At 48.6% G+C, this 23,517-nt stretch overlaps 12 protein-coding genes across 12 annotated transcripts; 9 read left to right on the top strand and 3 right to left on the bottom strand.

Annotated features, from left to right (window-relative positions):
* Nucleotides 1-216: 216 nt before the first annotated feature.
* Nucleotides 217-981, bottom strand: LACBIDRAFT_297906 (uncharacterized protein; the record flags this gene model as incomplete). Its single annotated transcript, XM_001881178.1, has 2 exons — nucleotides 217-860; nucleotides 912-981. 2 exons carry the CDS (start codon nucleotides 979-981, stop codon nucleotides 217-219), a joined length of 714 nt encoding a protein of 237 aa, XP_001881213.1.
* A 5,581-nt stretch (nucleotides 982-6,562) lies between these two features.
* LACBIDRAFT_297904 (uncharacterized protein) lies at nucleotides 6,563-7,632 on the top strand (the record flags this gene model as incomplete). Its single annotated transcript, XM_001881371.1, has 3 exons — nucleotides 6,563-7,111; nucleotides 7,178-7,390; nucleotides 7,447-7,632. 3 exons carry the CDS (start codon nucleotides 6,563-6,565, stop codon nucleotides 7,630-7,632), a joined length of 948 nt encoding a protein of 315 aa, XP_001881406.1.
* A 14-nt stretch (nucleotides 7,633-7,646) lies between these two features.
* LACBIDRAFT_235377 (uncharacterized protein) lies at nucleotides 7,647-8,228 on the bottom strand (the record flags this gene model as incomplete). The annotated part of the gene is made up of 1 exon (XM_001881177.1): nucleotides 7,647-8,228. A coding segment is annotated over one exon (582 nt), but the record flags the coding sequence as incomplete, so codon positions are not given.
* A 141-nt stretch (nucleotides 8,229-8,369) lies between these two features.
* LACBIDRAFT_294443 (uncharacterized protein) lies at nucleotides 8,370-9,420 on the top strand. The gene is made up of 4 exons (XM_001881370.1): nucleotides 8,370-8,809; nucleotides 8,885-8,906; nucleotides 8,943-9,231; nucleotides 9,335-9,420. Exons 1-4 carry the CDS (start codon nucleotides 8,510-8,512, stop codon nucleotides 9,402-9,404), a joined length of 681 nt encoding a protein of 226 aa, XP_001881405.1. The 5' UTR covers nucleotides 8,370-8,509; the 3' UTR covers nucleotides 9,405-9,420.
* Nucleotides 9,421-10,018: 598 nt separating this feature from the next.
* Nucleotides 10,019-10,545, top strand: LACBIDRAFT_327463 (uncharacterized protein; the record flags this gene model as incomplete). The annotated part of the gene is made up of 2 exons (XM_001881369.1): nucleotides 10,019-10,227; nucleotides 10,248-10,545. 2 exons carry the CDS (start codon nucleotides 10,019-10,021, stop codon nucleotides 10,543-10,545), a joined length of 507 nt encoding a protein of 168 aa, XP_001881404.1.
* A 1,163-nt stretch (nucleotides 10,546-11,708) lies between these two features.
* LACBIDRAFT_297900 (uncharacterized protein) lies at nucleotides 11,709-13,837 on the top strand (the record flags this gene model as incomplete). The annotated part of the gene is made up of 5 exons (XM_001881368.1): nucleotides 11,709-12,013; nucleotides 12,069-12,163; nucleotides 12,215-12,608; nucleotides 12,664-12,758; nucleotides 12,816-13,837. 5 exons carry the CDS (start codon nucleotides 11,709-11,711, stop codon nucleotides 13,835-13,837), a joined length of 1,911 nt encoding a protein of 636 aa, XP_001881403.1.
* Nucleotides 13,838-14,348: 511 nt separating this feature from the next.
* Nucleotides 14,349-15,356, bottom strand: LACBIDRAFT_297899 (GPI-anchored small secreted protein; the record flags this gene model as incomplete). The annotated part of the gene is made up of 6 exons (XM_001881176.1): nucleotides 14,349-14,477; nucleotides 14,539-14,587; nucleotides 14,645-14,702; nucleotides 14,759-14,906; nucleotides 14,956-15,015; nucleotides 15,069-15,356. 6 exons carry the CDS (start codon nucleotides 15,354-15,356, stop codon nucleotides 14,349-14,351), a joined length of 732 nt encoding a protein of 243 aa, XP_001881211.1.
* A 1,535-nt stretch (nucleotides 15,357-16,891) lies between these two features.
* On the top strand, nucleotides 16,892-17,873 carry LACBIDRAFT_297898 (uncharacterized protein; the record flags this gene model as incomplete). The annotated part of the gene is made up of 4 exons (XM_001881367.1): nucleotides 16,892-17,056; nucleotides 17,107-17,298; nucleotides 17,347-17,514; nucleotides 17,589-17,873. 4 exons carry the CDS (start codon nucleotides 16,892-16,894, stop codon nucleotides 17,871-17,873), a joined length of 810 nt encoding a protein of 269 aa, XP_001881402.1.
* A 501-nt stretch (nucleotides 17,874-18,374) lies between these two features.
* Nucleotides 18,375-18,643, top strand: LACBIDRAFT_297897 (uncharacterized protein; the record flags this gene model as incomplete). The annotated part of the gene is made up of 2 exons (XM_001881366.1): nucleotides 18,375-18,517; nucleotides 18,568-18,643. The coding sequence occupies 2 exons, from the start codon at nucleotides 18,375-18,377 to the stop codon at nucleotides 18,641-18,643; spliced, it is 219 nt and encodes a 72-aa protein (XP_001881401.1).
* Nucleotides 18,644-18,777: 134 nt separating this feature from the next.
* On the top strand, nucleotides 18,778-19,083 carry LACBIDRAFT_297896 (uncharacterized protein; the record flags this gene model as incomplete). Its single annotated transcript, XM_001881365.1, has 1 exon — nucleotides 18,778-19,083. One exon carries the CDS (start codon nucleotides 18,778-18,780, stop codon nucleotides 19,081-19,083), a length of 306 nt encoding a protein of 101 aa, XP_001881400.1.
* An 849-nt stretch (nucleotides 19,084-19,932) lies between these two features.
* Nucleotides 19,933-21,025, top strand: HAM16202 (histone acetyltransferase, MYST superfamily; the record flags this gene model as incomplete). Its single annotated transcript, XM_001881364.1, has 8 exons — nucleotides 19,933-20,030; nucleotides 20,091-20,151; nucleotides 20,260-20,335; nucleotides 20,390-20,475; nucleotides 20,526-20,601; nucleotides 20,654-20,718; nucleotides 20,767-20,860; nucleotides 20,907-21,025. The coding sequence occupies 8 exons, from the start codon at nucleotides 19,933-19,935 to the stop codon at nucleotides 21,023-21,025; spliced, it is 675 nt and encodes a 224-aa protein (XP_001881399.1).
* Nucleotides 21,026-21,752: 727 nt separating this feature from the next.
* Nucleotides 21,753-23,517, top strand: LACBIDRAFT_297894 (uncharacterized protein; the record flags this gene model as incomplete). The annotated part of the gene is made up of 5 exons (XM_001881363.1): nucleotides 21,753-22,283; nucleotides 22,344-22,565; nucleotides 22,615-22,822; nucleotides 22,875-23,295; nucleotides 23,349-23,517. 5 exons carry the CDS (start codon nucleotides 21,753-21,755, stop codon nucleotides 23,515-23,517), a joined length of 1,551 nt encoding a protein of 516 aa, XP_001881398.1.

The following is a 23,517-nucleotide window of genomic DNA, read 5'->3' as shown; positions in this document are numbered from 1 at the left end:
TGCTCATTCACAGTTTTTTTCTTGAACCATAAACAGATATCCGTCAGGATAAAAAGAAGTAATTAACGACTGGTAAAGTTAACGACAGGTTGGAAGTGGGTATCGGTAAGTGGTTGCCAATGTAGTTGTGCGCAGTAATACCAACGAAAAGTAGAAAAACATGAAATCCTAACAGGAAAATAGCATGATAGGTAAAAAATGTCGAACGGGGTTTCCTCAAGTGGAGCAGCCTGCAAGCAGGCACTGAATTGCCTCTACGAACATGACGACAATGGCAAGCTCCGGCGAGGTTACCGTCGCGGCTGAAGCAATGGCGAAAAGAACCGCATCGCTAAGGAATGTCACACAACTGTTTGGAACACCAGTCTCAACCACACAAGTAAGAGCGCATTCCACTGTTTGCAGGTCAGAGTCGCCAGGCTGCCCGCAGATGTGTCCCAAGCAACTGAAAAGAGGCGTGTCGTTCTCCACATCCTTCATGCAGGTCTGGACCTCTGATAACAGTGATTGGATGCTATAGATGATAGCGGCGGGGTACTTGAGGCCGATAAGATCCAGGGCGGAATTAATACATTTTCCTGGATCTGTAATGCACCCCTGGGGAGCTGGTCCACATGTAACGGGTGAGCAGGCACCGGAACAAGGAGTGAGTGAGTTTCCGCAATACGGGCCGCAGAAGCCATAGCCAGTGTTGATGCATGTGGGAGCGAGGCAAGAGTATTGGGTGGGATCGTATGATGGGCCATACTGGGAGCAGATGTTCTGTCGTGCGCTCATGCGCGATGTAGGCGTGTACGCTGCGGATCTACCTGCATGAGGTTGCGCTACCATGAGGGTGTAAGGAACGCTTGATTCGGAAGCTGAAAAGAGGTAGGTCAATAAGGATGGGTATATCAGCGGGAAGAACGCACATGGATTCGGTAGGTGGAGCGCATAGGTAACGGATGCGAAGGCGAGAATGAAACGGCTGAGGAACATCATGACTTGAGGCGTCAGATTGCTATGGCACTTCAACGTACTTGGCTGTTTATACGCCTGAAAGGAGGTCATCCTAAGGCTGTGTGCAAAATTAAAAGGGTTTGGGCTAACCTCGAACGTTTGAATGGTAGTTATTTTAATGCCTAACCATGAAGCGCTCCTCTCTTGCGGAATCCCAGGCACAGATCTTTATTTTCGGAGACGCCAAGGGACACTTCCAGACCACATAACTCGGTAGCATACAGATATGCATACCACCGCAACGAGTTGGTTTGGTAGCGATTCGGGGGTCCATATCCAGCGGCCACTGCATTACGATCATGTGATCAAGGTCTGCCCATTTAAATGTGGAAGATGAGGGAGACACAAGTATAACGGAGGCGCCAAAACTTGACAGCGTTGGGTCAGGTGTCTTGCTGCATTAACTTGCTAACAGCAGCACGATCGAGGCTTCGGAGTTAGGTCAGAATACCGAGTCAAATCAACTGAACCAGAGTTCGTCCTGGCCGCCTTTGACTTTTTGACTTGAGACAGAGGGTCTGAAGAAGGAGCAAAGAAATGATCCAGGACGAGGCGCCATGATGAACTACAAGGGAGTCAACCACATCCCGAATGTAGGGCTTGCTTTGGCCGGCGATAACTCCGGAAAAGCAGACGCGCGGCATAGAGCTCAATGAAACTTGAAGTGCAGATTTCACAACACCTGCTAACCCCAAAATGTTGGTCACGATTGCGAGCCGAGTCTGGTAGCAACTGAAGTGACGCGCTCTGCTTACTTCCAAACATCGCCCTAGTCAACCTAATGTGAGATGAGAGGCGAATATCGTAAGGGAACATACTAAATGATGTTGGTAAACCAACCATGAGTTTCATAGAGTGTGCTTGGAGTGTGCTACTTCCGAATGACCTTTGTTGCTGGTCAAGGAGAGTTGTTTGTCTACATCATCTCAAGCAGACAAGACTCGTGCATCCGTTCCAGGAGTCACGGAACAACAACTTGTCCTTGACCACTACCTACCGGTTACCCACAAAACAAATGCCGGAAATTTAACCCCTCTTTATACAGAAGCTGCACTTGAAAACCCCACGCTTTCAAAAGACAAGCCTGCCATGTATTTATAGAGTTGGAGCTCCTTACCTCTGAAACCCAGTGCGTGCAATCAACTACTGGGGATTTCAGGGTCATGATTGACCACTGCTTGGTTCATAGGCGGAGGATCTCGGCGATAGACCAACCGTGGACGACCTTGCCTTTCACACTCACTGCTTTGCCACAATCTTGTCTGGCCGTCGTGGATGGGATAATCATGACAATATCTACGGCGCTCGGATACGTCAGCGGTGGGGCTCCGTGAGGACAAGCACTTTGGAGTCCAACGCGCAAGCGCTCAATTCATCAGGCGACATCTCCAACGTCCGACAGAAAACACATCGATGCTGGAATCCCATCTCCGGGCTGTTTGGACAAAGTCTACCGATGACGGTCTAGACCATAGTCCATGATGTCTTTGTGAGGATTCGTACGAAGTCAAAGAGTCGTGAAAGTACTCAACGGTATCGAGTAAAGGTTCGTTAAACTCATCACTCTGAAAAGGGGTTTATCGATCTTTAGATGGGATAACTGATTGTCAGCTGGCGTTCAACAGGAATTGGAATCAAAGCCTCACCAAAGAAAATATGAAAAGGGAGCGGTAAACAGACATCCACCTTTCAGATAAGCCTGTAACTAGGAACGCGCATTTACAACGCCTCAATAGCATGAAACCCACGCAGAGCGACAGCTGACGCCACAGCGACTTCAGCCACCCGAAGACCATCACCTGCGATTGTGCAGTGTCACCCCTGCCCGAGAGTATCATAAGAGATTGCAGAGGTGCAATCATTCCAATCCTTCCTTACCAACATGGGCTTACAGGTGATACCATGACAAATCGGCTACTCGAGTGATGAAAACCCTGTTCTTTCAGAATGCCCGGCGATGAAATACAAGGGGATTGTCATTCTGAGCCCATCGAAAGTGCCGTGTGATATCTGGAAGAAAGATTTGCTTCTCTTCCTTTTTCTCGCTATTTGTCCACTTCATTGAAATACTTGCATTTTACTGTGTCATTTCATGGACTGTTTGATAGACATCATTTCCAAGAAGAAAAAAGAATGGGATGTTTCCGAAATATATCACGTGCCACATTTCCTTCCGTCCATACTTATCCAACTTGGCTCATGCTCACTTATAGTGAAAGTTCATCGGACCAACAACAATAGAAATTGCCTTACGACTACCCAGAATGGTGCTCGTTAATTTTCCAATCTGTCCACATAGAAAACAGAGTTAACGCTTTCCACAGCCTAAGGCCTTAGGCGCCGGCCAAGCATTGCCATCTCAACAGCCTGAGGCTCTTGTCCGAACTGCGAAATAACGCTACTACTTCCCATCATCCTTCATGGCGTCGACAACACCAATGGTCACCCAGCCACAGATAGGGCTACTCAACAATTCACATCTCCGCAATATCAACGGTGGAACCTTCAACAACGTTGCTGGTGATTCGCACATCAACAACTCATTTGTCAATTCCTCCACAAATCGTGTGTCCCCTCATGGTATCACCCTGATGAATTTTCAATCTTCTAACGTCCACCGGTAGCATTAGAGCGTTTACACAGCTTCATCGCAACTGGCGCCATGCACGATTCAAACGAGCGCTTCCCACAACCCAAATGCCATCCATCCACAAGGGAGAGGATTCTTCAAAGAATTCTCAACTGGGTTGAGAGTGATTCATGTGAAAGGATACTTTGGCTCTCTGGCTCAGCCGGCACTGGAAAGTCAGCAATCGCACAGACTATATCAGAACGCTGCAAGCGAAACGACCGCCTCGCTGCTACTTTTTTCTTCTTCCGCACCGGCTCTGAACGGAACACAAGCGAGCGCCTCGTTGCCACTCTCGCTTATCAAATCGCTCTCTCCGTTTCCGGGGCGAGGGAATTCATTGCGAAAGCGGTCGAGGACGACCTCTCTGTTTTTAGCAAAGACATACACTCACAGCTTTTCCAGCTCATCGTCCGCCCCCTCACCCTCGCCGCCCAAGGCTGGGATTCGACTCAACAGTTACTTGTAATCATTGACGGATTGGATGAATGCGTTGACAAGAGACAGCAAACAGATATTTTGAGTGCGATTTGCAACGCATTCATGAACCATGAACTGCCCCTACGCTTTCTCATTTGTAGCCGCCCAGAACACGACATTCAAATGAGGTTTGAGCGGTCTGACCTACAGTCTGCAACTGCCCGCCTTGTTGTTGATATGGACGACACTGTGACACAAGATATCACAACCTTTCTGGAGGTGGAGTTCTCACGAATTCACCGAGAACACTGCATACAAGAAACACCATGGCCCCCAGAAGGCGTCATCCAATCTCTAGCTAAAAGAGCATCCGGACAATTCATCTACGCATCCACCGTCATCAAATTTATCGATGACGGGCACTTCCAACCTCAACAAAGGCTTGACATGGTTTTCGGGACTCTTCCGCGTGGAACGTACTCGCCATTTGCAGAAATCGATCTCCTGTATACCCAGATTCTAGATGCTGTGCCAGCTTCCAAGATTGAGAAAACTCTGTTTTGCCTTGGGGCAATCATGGCCCAGTACGGTGGTTATTCGGCATTCCTTAACAAACTGCTCCAACTCAACCCTGGAGGTGTTGAGCACCTTTTGAGGGAATTACACTCTGTGTTGGAAGTTCAGGAATACGTTTCCATCCGCCACAAGTCATTCTCGGATTTTTTAACGTGTAAAGCTCGGTCTGGCGGACATTACATTGACATAGAAATTGTACGGGGAGAAGTTTCTGGGCTTCTTTGGGCGACTATTCCACGATGTTTAAGTCAAATTTCCCGGCTTCCTGATTGGCTTTCGTTGGATAAAGATTCTCGTATGTGGTTGTTAATATCCTGTGCCAACATATTGATGACACAGTCATCATTAGCCCTGAAGATGATAATAATGGATTGGAAAATTTGTCTTCCAGCAGGCAGACATGCAAGGGCAACCCTTCAGGAGCTGGCTAACATTGCTGATTTTTTAGAAAAGAATGACAAGGGCCCTCATGAGAGCAACATCAAACTCTTTCTTGGCAAGAAATTCTTGGATTTCTATCCATGCATCATCTCCTGGCTATCCAAAGAAGTGTGTGGCATGGTTGGTATTTACCTATCTGTCAGGCTGACTTCATGGCAGAAACTAGATGAAAAGAATCCCATTCTGTGGAAGCGGTACATTTCACTTTTCAACAAGGAGATATTGCATTTCCTCAAAGGGGTTGAGTTTCTTGATCCTATCCACTCCATCCATTTTCTTGCCTTCAAAATTCCACAGTGGTTTATGCCTGATCTTGCTTATGTTGGCGACCCTGGTCTCGCTCGGGTCTTCCTTGATTTTTTTTTAGATCCTAGTAGGTCTGGGAAATACCACCTTACCCCTCAGCATCATGCCGACATAGCAGGATGGATGATTCAGTACCATCATTCTCTCTCTGTGGCTATGTTTGCGAGGCGGTTTTGTCGCGGGGCAAATATGCAAATACCTTTTTCTAAACAGTGGCTACGCCATGGAGATCAAAGCATGTGGATAACAATTGTCATCCATCTATCTCGAGCTTCTCCTTGTGCAGAACAACTGATTGATGTTATTTGTTATTACAATCCTGAAACATTTCCTTTGATTTGTCCATTGGTGTGTGGTATTGCCGTTGAATATTACTCTTATGTATTTGATTTTCAAAAGCCTCCAAATAATATATCTTCGCGCCCGAGGGTCAAGCAGCTACAAGCTCATGATGACTACAAGGCAAAAGTCAGGAAAGCAATCACACGATACCTGTTGGTGCGCTGTATCATTATTATTCAGATTTGTAGTTCTCACATGTCCAATTACAGGATAACAGTCAGATGTATGAACAATGGCTGGCCCTCAAACGTGAAGAGGACAAAAAAATCCGATCTTCTCTCACTCATAAATTGGGGACAGTTCCATTGCTTCATGTGGTTTGCTACCACCTCATCCTTGCGGTTTCAATGGGTATTCTTCTCTTCAGATCCTTATAGTTGGCAGTACTCCTCCCCGGCACGGGATTAGTTGTGCTGTTGTCGAGTCGCAGATGGCTCTTGATGGTTTTCAATACTTTTTTTTTTTGCTACGAACGTTGTACATATGGCCGCTCAAGTTTATGGACATATTATATTTCAAAACTCTCGGACACTTTGAGTACGGCTACCGTCTCAAAAAGTGGCTCTGGCTGCAATTGCGAGGTGTCGTACGTACGCCGGTGAATAGTGAGGACGGCGTTTCGGAGAGTAATTGGTCTTTTTAAAAAAAATTCAATTATTCTGTGCAACGTGGTTCCCAAGCTGGACAGCCTGCTACCGACAGCTACAACAGAGGGGTATCATGGTATACGGCACTTTATTTCTACACACAAGGCTATGTATGTCGCCGTTCAATGTTGGGTGCAGCCTTGATCTTATCTAAATTTGATCCCGGCCCGGCCTTCCATCCATCCCTTCTCTCCAAACCCAAATGTCAAAAAAACGACCCACCTCCCTCTCCCGCTCCTCCTCCTCCTCCTCCTCAACCCCCTCCCTCATCAACGTCTCCTTCGATTTCTTCAACCCAAACCCTAAAATAGACTATCACGCCCTCACGCGGCTCCTCTCACAGCTCTTTTCAAGGGACGCGGAGTATTTGAAGGTTAGGGAGATTGTGGAGTTGGTGTTGGGACAGACGAGGGTTGGGACGACTGTTAAGACTGCGGTGGAGGAGGGAGAGGAAGAGGGGGATCCGTATGCTTTGTTGAGTGTTTTGAATTTGAATGTGCATTTGCATGGGGGCAATGCGGGTGTGCAGGCGGTTGTTGAGTATGTCCTTGGGAAGGCGGCTGAGGCTGGGGGTGAGGCGGGGGTTGGGTTGTGTGAGGAGTTGAAGAGGCTTTTGATGAATGGGCAAGGGGAGAACGGGGGGAGACATGTGGGATTGGTGATTTGTGAGAGGTTGGTTAATATGCCTGTGCAGGTTGTCCCGCCGATGTATAGGATGTTGGTGGATGAGATTGATGCTGCTTTGAGAGATGTGCGTTTCCCTCCTTCCCCTCCTCTTTTTCTTCTTGAACAACTTGTTGATGGAGAGATGATGTAGGGCGAACCGTATAGGTTCAGTCATCTGTTGTTTATATCCCGCGCGTATCATCTTTCGGAGGAAGAGGAGGCGATGCTTGCGCATTCATCGACGACGAGGCGGCAACCGAAATCGAAGAAAATGCGGCATGCGACGAGTGAACGGCAGCAGCAACAGGAGAGGCCGCGTGATGGGGTGTATTCGTTTCATCCTGAGGATGATCTTATATCTCAGGTATTCCCTACGTTCTTTTTTTTTATGGAAGAGGCCTGACGCTAACGCTACTCAAGGTATCCTCGCACACGCTAACGTACAATTATACCACACCTGCCCCGACGGAGAGGGGGAGGGAGGCGTTTGGGTTGGATGTGCGGGGACGGATGATGTTGGTTCCGCTCGTTGACGCGAACGGAGATGAGAATGGGGCGTTGAGGAGGTTGGTGGATAGGATGGGGGAGGTGTATTCTACGGGTTAAATACATTGTGAAAATCAGCACTCCTCCAACACCTTTTTAGCACCCTCCACGATAATCTCATGCTCAACAGCATGCAACCTCTCTTCAAACTCCTCAATGCTCTCACCTTCTTTGAACTCTACCTCCCTAACGATGATCGGCTCCCCTTTATCCACCTCTTTGACCACCCGATGGACCATACACCCCGACCTCGTAATCTCACCCCTCTTCCAAGCCTCAAAAGCCCGTTCAATAGCATTAGCGCCGTCAAATGCACCGGGGAGCGCAGGGTGGAGGTTTATAATCGGTATCTCTGGACCCATCAGATCTAGGAAACTCTCGCTGAGAATGTGCATCCACCCCGCTAACACTACCAAGTCGGGAGACGCGCTCAGGACGATGCGTGCGATTTCGGCATCGTAGTCTGAGCGGGATTTTGAGGGGTTGCGGGAGAGGTAGGGTTGGAGGGCTAGGTAGGTTGTTGGGATTGAGGGTATGGCGAGGGAGGCGCGGGTTAGTCCGTATGCTGCTTTGCGGTTTGAGAGGACTAGGACGATTTGGGAGGATGGGAGGCGGGGTGTGTTTAGGGCGTTTATTAGAGCTTGGAGGTTTGTTCCTGTGACAATGTGTAGATATGTTGGAGGTTATAGTGGAGGGTACGATACCTGAGCCTGAGATGAGTACGACGATTCTCTTCATTGTAGAGAATAATGAGATTAGATAACTCGGTAAATACCGATACACATAAACTATGGCACAAATCCTCACCACCGTGCAGATCATTGATCTCTACGATATCGCTCTTTTGCTCAATTATGAACGTGCAGCTACTGAACCTCGGTTCCGACATACGAAGCTTAGAGAGGTCGTGCAGAATGAAGAATTCAAAACTATCCGGATGCTCACACACGAGTGGCGTAATAATCCTACCAACAAGCAGAAAACGGGGTTTGTGTTCGATAGATTGCCTCCTTATTCACCAGAGGACGACGACGATCCGTCTGCACCCCCCGATTTGCCCTCTACGATGCTTGCCCCTCGGGACCCTCAATGGGCAGCCCAACCTGATTTATCGTACTTGACTCCATTCCAATTGGAGACGTTTTATTGGCAAGCGAGGAATCATGACGCGTGCTATAAATCCGTTACGCTCATCCAACATTTCTTTGCGCTCTTCCCACCTGATACGCAGGTGAGGGTACGTACGGAAAAGGGGAGGGAGTACCTCGTTTCTGCGAATTTGAGGGTGATTATGGAGATGAAGTTGGTCAAGCCGAGAGGGGTGACGCTTAGTTGTGTGTTACCGGGGAATATGACGTATATCACTGGAGGGGAGGAGGTGATGGATCATGCTGTTGTTGGGTTTCCTAATCCTAGTGCTAAAGCGGGGAAGGAGGAGGCGGGGATGATACTTGATCTTGCGTCGTTGCAGTATGGGGATGTAGGGAGGGGATGTGGTGGGAAGAGTTTGTTCGTTTTAGAGGATATTGATGCGTATGGGAAGAGGTTGGGCAAGTTTGCAGAGGGGAATACGTTTGATGATGCGAAAGTGTCGATGGCGATTGGGGGATCGCCTTGGGATGGGTGGTTGAAGAGGGTGGCGGAGAGGGTTAAGGACAGGTGGGTGAAGAGGGAGGGGTGGTGTGGGCACTGTGGCAAGCCTGGAGAGTTGAAGAGATGTTCGGGGTGCAGGGATGCTTTTTATTGCGATGCTTTACATCAGGCGGCGGCGTGGGGGTATCATAAACGTTGGTGCAAAAAGTAACTACAACAATGACTACACATCTCTATGAATCTCTCCTTCCAAAACTCGCTCACATCCTTGAACTCACACGTCGTTCAGAGGGTATAACCACTCCAGAAGCAAAACAGGCCCTCTTGCACGCTACAAACGATTTTAAAAACACACTTTCTCAAGCTAGAGACGTCGCTGCCAATTTACCCGGTGGAGAACTTACTTTGTCGGAGCAGGATGAGGTTATTCGGATGTTGGAGGCTATGAGGGATCAGAAACGGTATCGTCGCGTTATTCACCGTTGGAGGTGCTTGATGCTGATTCTTGGATACACAGTGCACTTTTATCCCAGTTTGCGTCTCGGAGTATAACAGCGGTTGTCCCGATATCGCAAGTGGATATGGAGGTTGACTCGACGGCTTCGACGCCTGGTGGTGCATGACCTTCAGGACTGCGTATGCACCGTGTTCAACCATCAGCCCTCCTCGGCTAAAAATGATGCCCTTTACTCTCCCCCCCTCCCTTTCCTTTGATCCTCCTTCAATGTACAAACCGCACTAATCTCAATACGCGCAATTTTTTCAATATGCCAGAAACTGAACATCTGAACTCGCTCAGCGATCTTTCCAGTAACCTGGCCAACCCTACCAATTTTCGGCACGTCATTTGGCCATGCCCTGGCACACACATACACTCTTTACGCTCCCTCGAAACCGACGGCATATCATGGACGCATCGCGTATCGCTGGGATTGGCAGTGGGTACTTTTGGACATGGACAATCATCATGTCACGGTGTTCGGAAGCCTGGCCACATAAATGCACACAACAGCTTCTGGTAGACGATGCGTCAATGGAGGTTTCAAGTTTGCCGGGGACTGTGTATGCATCCATATGTGCAGCATTAGCCCTCCCCCTCTCAAAAAGGAAGCGACACTTCACTTCTCCCCTCCATCCCCCTGTCGAGAAACCAATGCACAAACCGCACCGCCTACGCGCAATTTCTTGGATATGGTCGAACCTGAACCTCTGAACTTGCTCAGCACCATTAATCTCTTGGCCAACTTTCAGCACGTCACTTGGCTATCCACTGGCACACACACACAGACTCTACGCTCCCTCAAAACCGACGGAACACCCGCTACATATCATGGGCGGATTCTTCTTGGGTCTCGCATCGCACATCGCTGGAATTGGTGATGCGCGACTTGTACGATCATAATGTGATCGGAAGGCCTACAAATCGCAGGTTGCCTGGTGGTCCCTGAGCTTCAAGCTTGATGGGCCATAGGCGCGTCACCTCCAAGCATTAGCCCTCTCTTTAAATATCCTGCAGAAGGAAACGACACTTCCCTTTACCCTCCATCCCTCTGTTGAGGAACCAATGTACAAGCCGAACCGCCTAATCACGATACGCCAATATGCTCGAGGTTGAACCTCTGAACTTGCTCAACGCTACGAATCCTCTGGCCAACTTTCAGCACGTCACTTGGCCATCCCCTGACACGCACTCTTTGTCTCGGACGCCCACTACATATCAGGTCAATGGCGCATTCTTTTTGGCTCTCACATCACACATCGCTGGAATTGGCGATGGGCATTGGGGTAGTGGATATATACGATCATGATGTGTTCGAAAGGCCTACACAAGTCGCAGGGTGTTGTCAGTCGTGACAATATTCATCAACTTGTGTGCTGATATTGTGGCCTAGCTACATAAATGCGCACAACAGCTTCTGGTGGACGCTGCGTCAAAGGAGGTTTCTGGACCTCCATCATCAGCAATGTTTGGTTGGGCTTCAGGACCTAACATATCGACTAGATGAATATTCTCTGGTGCTGATTTTTCTCGGCTGCGAGATAATGCGTTGCTAAAGTTCGAACCAAGTTTGCTCTCGCGGCTGTTTCTGTACGGTACCTCAAGTGAATATGCCTGGAGGCAACTCTCAATACGTTGGTTGGGCTCATCCTTGTCATGCATCGTCCCAATATGGTAATCTGCCACTTTGCCAAATTAAAGACACGTTACTCCAAGTCAGTGGACGTCGCACTCTAGCAGTCGAGGTTGAACACTGAACGTTGAACGTTGAACCCACTCTTGCGGCAGGATGAAGTGACTCGGATGTTAAAAGTGTCCATGATCGGCCCAGGACATTTTGGAATCCCATACATATCACCAAAAACCATCATTGTCAGCCACCCTAAATCCTTTCCTTCCTTCCCCTTGCCCTTCAATCTTCTCCGCGCTGGACGTTTCACTCATTTCACGCCTTGTTCAAAGAACCTTGACGGTCTTCATCCCTTTCTTCGAAGCGGGTCTTCCTCCATTTCTTTCCCCTTTTCTGCTCTATCCTAGGAAACCAATGTACAACCCTCACAACCGCCTGATCGCACCTCTCGCCTTAAAATTACTCCATTTATCAGCTAGAAGGCAAATTCCCGAAACTCTACCCGTCCTCTGGCACTCCCCTTCAGACACTGACGTCTTCGGGGTTGGGGATACCATCCTCGCAGCCTGGACAGCGGAGAGAGCTGTTGTGTCGCCTTTTTTTCAGTTGTGTATATCTACAGAGGCAGTGGAAGACTCGGTATCAGCTGATGTTACGTGTGGGACGACTGTGTGGCCTGTGGTCACGTCAAGCGCTGAGGGATTGTACAGCACATCTTTGTCGGTGTTTCTTTTACTCAAAGACTAAGTTGTGCTGATGTCTATCGCCCGCTAGGTCCGCACCGAATGTAACTTCCACCTCACCTGTTTTTCTTCAGATGAGGGACGATTTTGGCTCACTCGCACGATCCCCCGTGTTCACTCTTGATCGTGAGTTTTTCGGTGTTCGAGTTCGAAATGACGACTGATGTTGCTTTGCAGCGATTGCACCTTTTGCTTCCGAAAGTGGGACAGGCTCCCCTTCTTCGGATCCCTCTGCAACAACAGCAGCCCCAGAACCACCCCCTTCATCATCATCGTCTTCATCACCGTCTGCCACATCACAAACACAAAACGAATATTTTACGGCGAGAAAGCAGAGCGACGACAGTTTGGCTAGCGCTATTACCTGGCAATCCCCTTCCTCAGACGACGTCTTTGGGTCTGGGGACACTATCATCGGGAGGTGGCAGACAGAGAAAGCTGCGGTGTCGCCTTCTTTCCAGCTTTGCATGTCTACAGACGCAGGGGCGGACACAGGATCAGCGGACAGTACATGCGGAACGACTGTCTGGCCTACAGTCACTTCAGATGCTGGAACGTACAGCGTATCTTTGTTAGTTCTTCTTACTCTTGAGAATATCTTGCGCTGGCGTTGATTGTTTACTCAGGTCTGCGCCGAATATAACCTCAGCCTCGCACTTCATTCTTCGGATGACGGATAATTTTGGCTCTACCGCCGAGTCTCCTGTTTTCAAACTTGATCGTGGGTCCTTTTCGTCTGCCAGAGTTTTAGTCTTTGCTGAGCCCTTTTTTTCTGCAGCAAATGCATCTTCTGCATCCGAAACGTCGACAGAACTCCCTTCTTCAACGGCAGCTTTTATGACTACGTCAACGGCGGCCTCACCCTCTTCTTCTCCACCATATCCTGCCTCCTCGTCCAACGCATCGCAAATCCATAACGGAACCACTCCGAATGCAGCCCCTCAGATATCACAGAACCCAAATTCTGAACCAGATGTCCTAGCCTCCCGCCAACCACCCCCCGTTGCAGCCTACGCTGTTCCCCTCTCTGTAGTTTCCGCGATCATCCTCGCAGCTGGAATCATGTCTCTCAGGCACAAGCAAAAGCTGAAAGCTGACCGCCTCCGCGACGCTGTGACTGCCAATCTCGATCCCAGTGCAAGTGTAGGCAGCTTCAAATCGGCTGATGAAGTCGGCCATGCGTTGAACGTGCTCTCACGAAATGAGCTGGGCTATTCTGGGGCTCCGACGGTTCCGGTCCCTGTACCGTTATTCATGCCTGTCGACCATAGATGGGAGTCGGAATCGCGAGGGTCGACGAGGCGCGCTTATCCGCCTTCTTTGTATAGCTGGGACAGGGAGAGCACATATACGACGCCAAACTATGCCCGCTCGTGGGCGTCGAACCATTCAAGGCAGATGTCGGATCGCCCTAGGCAGACGTCGAATCACTTGAGGCAGATATCGAGTCACTCAAGACAGACATCGAATCACTCAAACTCGAGCAATTACAGGCCTTTCCAGCAATTACCTCCCTCTCAGCTACGTCCCTACCTTCCGCCCCTATCAACGTCCAACCGGGCGTTCTTTGACGAGGGAGACACTGGGGTTACTGGTGATGTATTGTCAGAATATATGGTCCCCTCGCCGATCCTTCCGCCTGGGATGACGGTACCGCCTCCCCGACCACCTGAGAGGCTTCATGTGCGCGTTGAGAGTCCTGGACGTGGGCCCCAAGGTACTACTAGGCGTCTCACTGAGTACCTGCAGCCGAATCCGTATGGAGTGGTAGCGGAGAACCTTCGATTCGCCCGTTCGTGAAACACTGCCCTGGTTGTTCTGCTTGACTCGTATCCCATTTTTCATTGTCCTTGGACGCCATAGCAGAACGTTTGGACTTTCCCAACGATTGATTTACAGAGTTTCATGTTCTTTGACAGCGTGTTGAAGAATCATTCCTTTCTTCCTCTGCATTTTTCAAGATATTGCCTCCATGACATATTCTCTCTCTGTCGCACTCGATCCAGCCTCAATTGTTACAATTATCTGCATAAGAACCAATACATAATATTCCACTCCACACCCAATCGCTTTCCTTTTTTTTCTGGTCTCATATGCGAGCGGTTCTCATTTCCGTCAAAAACATACTACGTTTAGAAGAGATTGATTATGCGGATCGAACAGGAGCGTAAATCCAGTTGGACGATGGAAATATGGTTGCTATAGATCATTATATGGGACAAATAGCTAATAAGAAATAAGCAAACGAGAGAAAGTCATCCAAGAATCTTCGAAATGTACGCCGACCATCTATTCACGATGAAGATAGTCATCAAACTGGAAGAACGAAAACGCCGGTGAGAATCACGTATTCAACGCAAAAAAGATGTGATCTTACAGCTTGGAACGAAACACTCGCGGGTAGGCAGCTAGGGCCTCCTTCTCCAGGCCCATTGCTACACTATACATCGGGGTAAAATGTCAGTTGAAAAAGGCTAGATCATATGCGATGAAGAGCTCACGAAAGTACGAGTCAAGAAGTTGTCGTACATTCCGTTGAATTCACTGTCACTGAAAATTGCACTTAGATTTTCGCACTAAACAGGTTTCCGATGATAAATGGCTCACCTGGGAGTCTTAGAACCTTTGCTCTTTAAATAGCTGTCAAGCTCGCTCCGGACCGTTGCTAAAATCGCCCTTTAGTTGGGGGGGGGGGGGGGGGGATAATGTTAATAAACGAACCTCTGGTGAATGCGTTCCTTCCTTGGCCGCCGTTTAGCGATGCCATAACGTTACCGGTGAGAGGTTGGGTACTCGCAGCAATCGTATGGATACTGGCACAGTTCTGGATGACGCCGTTGCAACAGAGAGCTCCAAGCACAAGAGTGACCTAGAGTGAAAATTAAGCATAATTCACACCAAGCGCGTGTATTGCATACGGTTCCACAAAGAGCGGCGATGACGCAAGGTACGAGAGACCACATGGTGGCGGGCGATGGCTGAATGACATCTTTCAGCAACATAATAAATCTGCCGGGGGGAAAATGCCTACGATGGTTTTCAGGGATGCAATGCACGCCGCCATGGGAATCTGGCAGTACCAGACAAATTGATCTAGGCAAGTGGCACGTTCTTGGTAGTAATGATATGTTAAACTGGTTTCCGTGGGGCTTGGGATGTATTCGGCATAATTGCTGGCGGGACTAGCAATGTCCAATTCCCCGCGTTCGAAGGTTCCATCCGCGGTAGGGTTCTCCCAGTTGCGCACATCGACGACAAGAGGATTCGCCTTTGCGAAGGAGATGGTGAGCGCTGCTGTGAGGATCTGCAGGACGAGCATCAGATTGAAGATTTATTCTCGAGCCCGTTCTTCCTTTATAAGCCCGTAGAAATAATTGACAGAAGGTCACCGTCTTGGCGACGCATTCGCCAAGAAGAAATGAGAATGTCGGCGAATGGCATTTTGCGTGAATCCGCTTGGCCGTCGAAAACCCTTCAGGACTAATGGATCGTTTCTGGCATCTCGCGATCTCGTTTGAACATCGAATGCAAGAAAGGCTTTGCAACAAATGTACACCCTGTACAGGATTGGTTTGTAACAATGTGCTACCTTGCTAAGGAGCTGACAGATATGTCGAGACCACATGGCAGACCAGATTCTAGAGCTCGGGAGGTTTGCGGCTTTGTTGCAGCTGTTCACCGGATGTGCTGTGATAAATGTCTGGAGCCATCATTCGCTGTCGGCGTAGCGATTCTTATTGAAATGGATAAAGATCGAGGACGGCAAGAGGCTGCTAGAGGATGTGAAAGCTAAGATCGACATTTAAGATCGTTCCAAAATTTCGTAGAAAGTCGCTACTAGTACTCGCAGGTACTCGCCCAATTGTGATATCCAAGGAAATGAAAATAACTTGAATGGAAGCGTCTAGTCCTGAAAAATGCCAGAGTCAGCGGCAATTTGGGATGGAGTTTAAAGACAGGAGACAGAGTGATCATAGACATCCACCGCCACTTGACTGGCACAGCACAGAGCCGTTGTGCGTTACGCATTCCTGAGCATACCCACTGCTATTGAGATGAAGTGTAGCGCCAAGAATTACGAAGAGTTGTGATTCTTTGAAGTAACACTGCTAGGTTCATGGGAAAGAATCAATGGTGGTCCGAATTCAATATTGTTAGGCCACTGACCGTTGGTGTTTGGACCCGGCCATCGCGAGAATCTTCAATACTGGCAGCTTAAATGATACCAGTTCCTCTTACATGTAAGTACCTCCTCTGCGATAGATCACCCCCTTCAATCATGGTCCCTGCTCGGAGTGGTATTAAAATCGGTCTAGCAAATTAATATCATTGAAATACGGCACCATTGTAATACTTACCCTCGATTCTCCTTGGATTCTCCAGTTCTGCAAAGTTTTTGCACCATTGTACATGTCTTGCACCTCTCGTGGAGTCTAGTGGAGTCTTCGCGACTGTCACGGTTTTGTAAGTTGCCACCCTGACTTCCGACCTCAATATCATTGCCGATGGCAGCACCCATCCCAGGCCCGCTAGTCGTACAGTTGCCTTTTCCCCAGGAACAGCCTCTTCCTGGAAATCCTTATGATCAAAACGAGACGCGGATCCATGAAGCCTATGAACAATGTCTACTCAGGGAGGCAGAAGCCAACGCTGAGAACGACCCGATGGGTCTTATGTATGCCCGTTGCTTGGGATATCTGATTTCAGAAGCTCCCGACGACAACTCCAGAAACACCATCGCCAAAGAAGTCCTTGGATGTGAAGCTGACTCTGCCCGAATGGATGCATTGGCCAAGTTATGTATTGACCATGTCGTCCGACTGTGTGAGTTTTCTCTATATAATGATGTAGTATATGCATCAGCGCTCAGCTGTCACGCTTTTTCCAGTTAGGCAGGCAAAAGGGCATACCCCCGCACCCTCTGATCATTCTAGTCGGCCATCCTTTGAGGAACCTAGGGCCTTTTTTGGTGCCGCAGTCGAACCTGCACCACGAGACCATAGAACAGCCAAGCGTTCCGTGAGTTTCACTACTCCTTTCATTTTGCGTTTCTGAATGACTTTTCAAAGGCCCTGATACGTGATAATTATTGCTGCCTCATTACAGACGTAGCCGACATAAAGCAGTACGGTGAGATGACCATGGCTGAAAGACAAACATTCGGTTTGGTTGGTAGGGACCTTCGAAATACCAACTTTTGCCACATCTTTCCACCATCAACGAACTGGAATCTGAGGCCAGCGGAACATGGCCATGCTAAGGTTTGTTGTGCTCGTGTTTTTCAACTTGATTTTTCATAAAAATCTCAGACTCTATACTCTGAAAGTGTTTCAACTCTCATTGGCCACTACGGAGACATTGATGGCCTTGCTGAACTTGATGGGCCCCAGGGCCATAGGTTATCAAACGGATTGACCTTGTCGGTGGACTCTCACGCGTTATTTGATGATCTTTCGTTATGGTTCGAGGAAATACCGGTGAGGGCAATAAACACGATGCTCAACATATGTATACTGATCATAACGATGTACCCTTCCTTCACCTGACTCAGGGCCAACCCAACACTTATACTGTCAAAACCTTGTTTCCCACGTCTCTCAATCGCGTTGTTACTTTTGGAACCACCACCGATTTGGAGCTTCCTGACCCCAGATATCTTCGGCTGCACGCAACTATTTGCCGAGTGGCTCATATGTCAGGTGCTGCCCGGTATGTGGATTTGCTTATCGAGGAGATGGAGACGACGAACGTTTTGGCTAATGATGGCTCGTCTGGAGATCTTTTGCGAGACCAACTGCAAAATTTACAGCTTCGTCAAAGGCAACCTGGGGCATAACATCTTATGCCAGAACCTCGTTTCAAGGTCTCATTCCCCATTGTCGTCAGTATGTGTACTTAACTTGTAATAAAAGTCTCAAAGGGACCCAATCCACCCGATTACTTGACAATGTTCAACCGTTGAAACCACTTGCACGAAGAGCAAGGCTGTTCCTACGTCGTCAAACTCGAAGATCAGTCCGAAGTCATCGTCCAGTTTTGAGACACTCCTCTAGACTGGTCACCCTATGAGTTAGCACGCCGTACGACCCTTCTTTTTCGCCAGAATACGCGCTTGTCCCCTGAGCTCGTTGCCAGAGAAATTGGGAGCCCCCGTTCCAACTATCGAGAACGAGAGCACGGATACCTTTGAAGTTGTCCTCCCATTGATGAACTCTACCAACGGGACAATGTGGAATTCAGCTCCAGGAGCTTGGTTAAGGGGAACGACGTTGTGATCGTTGATTTTGGAGAGGCGTTATCTCGTTGTACCCAGGCCCAACTCATCGAAGGTCGTTGAATGCGACATTATTATCCCGCGCCTTCAAAACGTGTTTGCGCGAAAACACTCCATCAGACAGACTTGGACTGCTTCGAAGCGTCGAAGAGGTCACCTCAAAATTCCACTTTCTCTTTCCCATACGGATCTCAATGCGGACGAATGTGAGCAAACTGTCGTTGTGTATACTACACTGCCTGAACTTAAACTTTAGATGCTTATTCACCTCGACTCAACGGACTTTTGGACTGGGGTTACTTAAGGTGTCTCCCTTACGGTATCGATGGTGATCAGATCCGCTACATGTCTACTTGAGATACGCTTCTCAAACTCGAGCAACTATTGGCCTTTTTAGCAACTACTCAACTATGTCCCTGCTTTTCGCCCATCTCGACTTCCGACCACGCGTTCTTTGAGGGGGGGCATGGGGGCTGCTGAGGGGTGTATCGTCGGAAACATGGTCCCGTTAAGAGCCAAATTTTCTGCCTGGGATGACGCTACCGCCTCCCCGACCGCCTGGGAGCCTCCATCCACGGGTTGGAAGCCCTATACGTGGGCCTCAAGGCACTACTTGGCGTCTTACTGGGTACTTGCGACCCAAATCGTATGGTTCGAGTGCGAAGAACCTTCGATCTCGGCCTCTCATAAACACCGTCCTGTTCTGCTTGACTCTTGCCCGTTTCTATTCGTTCAGCGCTGTGGTAGTAGATTGTTCATGCAACGATCCTAGTGTTAGACATCGCCTTCCTTACTGTCTCGTTGGGTGTATATGCATTTTCTCCTGCCGCTACCCACAAGTGCCATTAGTTCTCGTTTTGACAATACAGAACGAGGTCATACCTAAGAATCAACAGGAGCTCATTGATGCTGGGTAGAACCAGGAGCAGACTTGACACGATGGCATTAAAAAGCTGCGAACAGTTGGTCTGCTCCGAGTCAATGAATGTGCGCGAATGTTGACGGTTACTTGTTTGGTTGCCGATCGTGGTCCAAGCGGATTGTTTCGGACGTTGACAGCGAGCAACCCTCCTTGGTGCCTCTCATTGGACACGCTGGTCTACGCGCATCTAGCATCATTTTCCATTCTTTGACACCGTTCTCCGCAACTGACTTTCAATAAATAGCCCGCCCTCCTCCAGTTAACTCCCACCCAGTAAAGTATACAAGCAACACAAAAATATCACTAAATGCCTCCAACACACAATGTGCCTCTAACCAACGATCTACGCGTTTACCGAGTCACAAAGGACGGCGAAGATAGTGGGTACCTTCCTTGAATTTCTCAGTTTGTGGCTAGGCCTGACAGGAAACAGGACAGGCCCACATCCTGAAAAGAGGGGATGGCAAGGTTTACGTTCACTACTTCGACACCGATAAGCGTATGGATGAATGGGTTTCGGAAGACGCGTGTATGGAAGAACAGCTAGAGTCAAAACAACCACGGCAAAGTGGAAGAAAAAGAAAACGCGGCCGGCAAGCCGAGTCTCCAAGCCCCGGCACCTCCTCCTCGACTGGTGGGCGGGATGGGTCTACAATGCCGCTCGAAAATGGCGTCAATGAAGAACCGAAAGAGATTGTCATGACGGAAGAAGACTATGATATCCAACATCACAAGCAAATAACGGCGCAAAGAAATTTCGATTTCGTGAACTTCGGAGACTACCAAATTAAAACATGGTGAGTGCTCTACTATATCAAATCGTCACACGGGATCAATTGAATTTTGTGATTACTTAGGTACTTTTCGCCTTATCCTCTCTTGGAGACGGAGATCGAAGAGATTGCGACAAACGCCAATGTGACTAATTCTCATCCCAGGATTCCAGGGGTGGCTCGAACCACTGCCCGATCGCATGGTCGGACGTCAGATATGCTGGCAGGAGGATTGCAGCGGCACGGAGGCGAGAAGGCGAACCTCTGGGTTTGTGACATGTGCTTCAAGTACATGGCCGATGCGCTCACTTTGGAGATTCATAAAGTAAGTAATGCCTTGGTTCGCAGCACTTCCCTACCTTATGACGTGTCTTGCTAGAAAGTTTGCACTCGTAAGCACCCTCCTGGCAGAAAGGTCTATCAGCGGGGTGCCCATACCATATGGGAAGTTGATGGTGCCAAAGACAAGGTAAAATCATTTCATTGTTGATCATCTTGTGGTTCTCATCGTTTCCCTAGCTTTACTGTCAAAATTTATCCCTGTTTGGGAAACTCTTCATCGACGTGAAGACATTGTTTTTCGATTGTGACAATTGTGAGACAGCCCCGCTCTTTCGCCTGGAACGAAATCTTACCGTTCAATGGAGTCCTCTTCTACATTCTGACCGACGCCACTCCATCGACTGACCATATTCTGGGTTTCTTCTCCAAAGTGTGTTACTCCATGATTCTTGGCACAGCCATCTGACAGTGTACTCAGGAGAAACACTCCTTCGATGAATACAATTTAGCGTGCATAATGACTCTTCCGCAATACCAACGCATGGGTTATGGGATGCTCATGATCGAATTCAGTATGTGTACGTGGTGAATCCCTCTCCACCCCGCTAACGAGCACAGGTTATGAACTGTCTCGACGAGCGGGCAAGGCAGGCACACCTGAGCGTCCGCTGTCTGACCTCGGACTACGGAGCTACTTGGCATACTGGGTAGCCACCCTCATACGATTTTTCCGGTAAGATTCGCTTTCTTCCACGACCTGTGTAGTTCTCTCTGACATTCGCAGACGTGTTTTGTCTGTACTTCCTCCAGAAGCACCAGCACAGCTAAAGAGCGTCGGCGTGTTCCCGGACGTAGCCAAAGCTCTCGCTAGCGAAGCGGATGAAAACACAAATGGCAACAATAATGGTAACAACCTGCCCAAACGCAAAAAGCGAGCCAAAGGTTTCGATGGAGAACGAGATACAGATCCTGGTTTGGGCATGTATCCCTTGACCTTCATGACCGGTACGCCGACTTCCCACCGACTCATTGTTCTTGATCGTTCGATTGACAAGTCAGATGCAGATCCACTATTCACAACGGACCGCTTGTTCGAAACGTCCATGCAAGAAGACGGTGCTGCGGTGACGCACATCCTCGTTCAATGCACCTTGGCTGACATTGCCCGTGCCACGAATCTGCGGGTGGAAGACGCAGCCTTCGCGTTGAATGAGTGTGGGTTGCTCGAGAAAAGAAAGGGGGGGACTGGGATGGTGCTCACAAGAGCTTTAGTAGAGAAGGTGGCAAAGGAGAGGAAGGTGAAGCAGATGTGTATGAATCTGGCACATGTATTGCTTGAACCTTGACTTGTTTATTATATTGTCTATACCCTTCGTTTTGTCGTAGTTGTAGTACTGAGAATTTCAATCACTTCTTTCAAAAAGCACGGCTTCGTATGCCCAAATGCCATGAAATCACCGCGGAATGCAAGCACTGCACCATATGTGTTTGTTTGTGCAGAGCGAGGATTTGGAGAGGTGTCTAGCATTTGCATCTTGCTGGAATACGAATGTTTCTCCTTCGCTGGACATCGCGATCGTTGGGTATATACCCATTTTTTCCTTTCTAAACCTCATGTCGACAAATGTCAAACATTCATTATTGGTCGTCCGCCAGGCCTCCCACTTGACTAACATTCATATCCCGGCGGTGGGGCAAAGGCCTTTCCTTGTGCGATTGGTTGGTTCAAGTCAAGTCCCAACGTCTAAACGTAGCCTGAAGAACTTCAAACCAAACTCCAAAGCCTTTGTTTGTTCTCCTCCGTCCTTGAACACCGCTTTTCACAAGGATGGGTCCTGGCTTCGGACCCCAAAGGTCAGAGAGGAAACGGATGCGTTCCCCTCCACTCATAGAAGAGAAATGGGGACTCTAGCTGTGAGACAAAATTGTGGACTCCCCAAGAAGCATCGTGAAGGTTTTGTGTCGCCGTCTGAGTTTGACCGAGGCTTTTGCTCTGTGAGTACCTCTTCTTGAATATTCGTCAAGGTCAGTGACGCCTAGGTCATCATATCTTAGACATCATCTACAGCGACAACGACACGCTTGCCCAAAATGAAAAGGTTTCTGCCTCCTTTAGATGTGCCAGATGAGGACGACGTTGCGAAAGTTGGTCGATTCCTCTTTAGGCCGAGCAGACTTCCAGCCTTCATAATTTCCGATCTTGACAAGCTACTCCTTACGGCTCACAGTAAGCCTCTCAATTTCAAGCGTAAGAACGCCATCTGCAATCTATGGAAGGCCGTAAGAAATCAATATCCCAGATGTACCGTACTCACATTGCCTACAGGCCTTCCATCGAATGCTTGTTTTGTTTGAACCAGTGTTACATTCCAGGCCACAGGATTTTCACCTTGGCGATCCTTCCTACTCACGCGGAAAAGTGAGGTGTTATGCAAATGACCCTCGAGATGCGTATACGACCATGGTCATTGAGTTCACGCAATTTACGCTCCGCGATGAGGACAACTTTGGAAAGCTCTTGCGTGAAGCAGAAGGTCAGTTGAGCTTCACTGGGTATTATTCGTTGCTAAAGCTCTTCTGCTGAAGGTGTCTTTGAGCACAATCGTTTTCTAGGTGTGGAGACACCAATTATCATCATTTTTTGCTTTGACGACACATTCCACTTTGTGTATTACGACCCCAATGATACCTACAAATTCCGAAAGGGACGGCTTCCGCCCCAAAATCGCCCGATGGTGTCCCAAGTGCCATATTGGCCCCCCACCATCGATAACATCCGTATCGTTGTGGAATGCTTCTACCGCTTCCTCATTCAAAGTTATATCTGGACTCTGGACAAAAACGATAGGTTAGAACAAGGCATTCCCATGGAGGAATCAGAAATTTTGAAATCATTGATCGAGGATGTGCTTACCCAGACAGGACGGGCAGACATTCTGTGTGACAAGGGACTTGATGAACAGGGAGATGCTATGGCAGAAGCCGCCTTCTATGGTCTCATCCGTAGGTGAGATCCAAGTTTTCGAGACGACCGCTTGATCATTCATTTTGCACACTTAGCTGCCCAGGAAGGCCTTCAACTGAATATGAAGAGCGACAAGTGTCCTTTCAAAATGATGAAGATTTGAATCATGCGGATTTATCTGTCCCGAACCAATTAACCATCGCATCTAGGGGTGCCAAACCTGACGAGAGTATTCGAGCACAGTCCACAAGCGGTGTGGCCTAG

Source organism: Laccaria bicolor, genomic scaffold (assembly GCF_000143565.1).
Source record: "Laccaria bicolor S238N-H82 LACBIscaffold_12 genomic scaffold, whole genome shotgun sequence".
NCBI classification, from domain to species: domain Eukaryota; kingdom Fungi; phylum Basidiomycota; class Agaricomycetes; order Agaricales; family Hydnangiaceae; genus Laccaria; species Laccaria bicolor.
This window is presented reverse-complemented; position numbering and strand designations above follow the sequence as displayed.